Consider the following 3,157-nt stretch of genomic DNA (forward strand, 5'->3'; position numbering starts at 1 on the left):
GGCAGAAAAGCCCGTTGGTGGAGGGGGAGGGAGGAAGAGAAAGGAAGAGAGAGAGAGAGAAGGTGGCCTTACAAATCCAGCTCGACGCCCAGAGGCCCCACACGACGGAGCACGGCAGACACGAAGCCGACTTATGCGAGCCACGTGCGCCATTCTAATTTGCTTACGAGCAGGGTGGCCTTAAAGCAGAATGCGTTACGGGGAACGCGTACGTGCGACGACCACCACCGTGCCGCGAACAATGAGATGGCGTGTCCTCCGCCCGCTTCTCCATTTCTTATTGTCCCAACCTAGACGCGTCCCGTCCACCCGTCCACATTTCTTTTTACACGGATCGAATAAAGGAGTCAAGTGGCGCACCCACGTGACCGCGCTCTGCTGGATTGTGAACACGCGGGCGCGGCTACAATCGGTGGATTGTTTGTAATGGGTGGGATTTCGGGCGAAGTCTCGTTCCTGGGTGTCACTGGGTGGGGGGATCAGTGGGGCAGCGTAGGATTTGGAGTAGTAGTTGATAAGGTAAGAGTTTGTAGGTTGCGTGGAGTGGATGAGGGGTGGCTGGATAAGTGGAGCAAAAGGTAGGAAGGATGGTAGAATGGTAAGGTAAGTTGAAGGAAAAATTGTATCGTTGAGGATCGTTTAAGAAATTAGAACAAAATGGAGGGTAATATCTGCGTGTTACTTTTGAAAATTTTTCCAATAAATGTCAGGGTATCTCGATAAATTCGAGAAGATTCATTTGCCTGGAATTATCAAACAGGCTAGCACGAATCTTTTATTTTTCCATCGAAAGGCGAAATCGATGCGCTCGTCGCGGAAAGACGTTCAAATTTTATTCCATTCCTTCATTTCGCCGCTATCGTATCCAAGCCAATTTATATTCCGTTGGAGACTCGCGCGGAAAGCCTGAAGGACCTAATATAATCCGGGGAACAAGGGGTAGCCGGTACGCCTGGGATCTAACCTGCATACATTTCCCAAATAGGCGCGTTAATGTTAAGAATACCGCACGCGTGTTTTCACCCCGTGTAGGGTTGAAAAAAAAAAACAAAGAAAAGAATCGTGATGAAAATGTTAGAGGAATTCGTCGCTTTGAAATCTAGATCTTTCAATAATTTTTTTTATATTTTTGTGGAAACTTTTTTTCATATTTGGAAATGGATATTTAATGATAATTCAGAATATACGATTATTCAACGAATAATATTTCCTTATTTCGTCTAAAAAGAAAAATTTTTCTATAACTATAATATGTTTTCTTAACCTGATCAAAAACTTTAAATTTCGTCGACAATTGCCATCTTGAGTCACGTGACTTTGGACCAATAATCAGCAATGAAAATATTAGAGCTACTACAGTGAATCGAATTATAAATTTCTATCATTTCTACGAATATCATATATTCTTAAAATTCAAAAATAATTTAAGTATAATTTTATAGAGATATTAAAAGTGCATGTAAGGTTTTCTAATATTTTCGAATTCATCAAATTAATTCATAATCTTCCTATATGTATTATTACTATCAACAATTACCGCAACGTCTATTATATATTCCGAGTTCATAATCGCAAGCAGCTAAAACTACGGCAATCGCATTTACCGCGATACATCTGGCGTGGTGTAACTCGGCAAATTAGATGACGTCATAAGGTAATTTGAGCGGTCTCGAAGGAGCAGCTTTAATTCCGTGTAAATACGCGAACGAACAATTTACAGCTGGAACCAGGCCCGATGAAATTTGCGATTTGACCGATAATTCTACCAAGTTACGCGCCACCCGACATTTGCATTGTAAATCATCGATGTCGCCGACGTGGATCGCTTAAGGAGTTGGTCGACAAACTTTGTAATCGTATACAATCCTCCAGGCGGCGCTTTTTTTCGTCGAATAATTAGCGACACCGCCTATCTCCGCGCTGGTGTTTCGGTGGCGTGTCTGTTGCTTCCCCGTATCACCTTTAACAGGTGAAGTTTTAGGTCAAAGTTAAAAGTGGACCTGTTGACCTGACCTCGTTTCATCGATCAGAGAACACCGATCACTTGATAATTACGAACTTGTTGATGTCGAATAGCTTTTGAAGTTGTTTAATTTGTACAGAGATTTGATTTTTATTTTAAAATATAAATAATGGATTTTAAACAATTATCTTATTTGCTTTTCTTATTTTTGAGGAATAAGTTAAAAGCAATTTGGAAATATTGTTATTAATTTCAGCAATAAAATTTCCATCTAAATAAAATGATATTGCGCAGCTATTTTTCCCCCTCTTATTAAATTAAATCGTTAAATTTAAAGCATGACTTAGAGGACAAACGAGTGAACATTAACCAAACCCAAACCCCTCGCTTACCAACACGATCTATGTCTTCTTGCGTATAATAGTGATGCATCGTTGCTGCTGGGTCGGCTTGCGGTAGCAATTGAATCACTCAGGCGACAGTTTATGGCCGTACGATGATCATCACGACCAATACAGCGGTCACTTTACTCTGCTATTACTCACTTCCATCTCAAACAGTCGCGAGATCGCCTATTCGCCACTTCCTGCACAGTATATAGTCCGTTTCCAAACGATATAGCTCTTTATCCGAATCCTCATAAACCGAACACTTTATCCCCCTCAAAAAACCATAGATCTCTCGCGAACAAATTCGAAATATAAATCCACTATACACCTGTACGTAACAAAAACACGTAAACAAGTCACACGACCATCGTCAAACGAAACGACGGTCGTTTACCTTTCACCTTTCGTCCCATAGTTCACATAGACAAATCGAGGACAAGCATAATATAATCCTCGATGCTTCCTCGACGATAAATCGTCACGATCCCGCCAAGGCACGCCTTGTTCCGCGTACGACGCGCCTAATAATTTTCAACGTAGCTGTCAAGTTGACAGATCTATCGAAGAGGCAGCCACTTTACCGACGGCACTATTTACGGTTACACGCAACATAACAGAAACATTGTATCATTCGTTCACAGTTACAAATCGTGAAAAAACACTCCCGAATACACGAACGGTCGTTTCGAAACTTTAAGGTTATGAGGGAAGGCTTGGGATGCTGTACACGCACGTAACACTCGGCCAGGTGGCGATCGCTCGCGTGGCCGAGCCGGCGGGACGTGTGAACGAGAGAGGGACAGAG

At 42.1% G+C, this 3,157-nt stretch overlaps 1 protein-coding gene across 6 annotated transcripts in view; it reads right to left on the minus strand.

Moving 5' to 3' along the window:
* LOC102681021 (teneurin-a) overlaps positions 1 to 3,157 on the minus strand; it is a 401,303-nt gene that overhangs the window by 228,428 nt on the left and 169,718 nt on the right. Inside the window, exon 1 of one of the 6 annotated variants that reach the window (XM_006614783.2) lies at positions 2,356 to 3,130. The exons of the other annotated variants lie outside the window; for them this stretch is intronic. Coding sequence (XP_006614846.1) covers positions 2,356 to 2,395 — 40 coding nt within the window. The 5' untranslated portion in view covers positions 2,396 to 3,130. Of the gene's footprint in view, positions 1 to 2,355; positions 3,131 to 3,157 lie in introns of those variants that run through there. 6 annotated transcript variants of the gene reach the window in all.

The sequence above is a fragment of the Apis dorsata genome, unplaced genomic scaffold (genome assembly GCF_000469605.1).
Source record: "Apis dorsata unplaced genomic scaffold, Apis dorsata 1.3 scaffold_197, whole genome shotgun sequence".
NCBI classification, from domain to species: domain Eukaryota; kingdom Metazoa; phylum Arthropoda; class Insecta; order Hymenoptera; family Apidae; genus Apis; species Apis dorsata.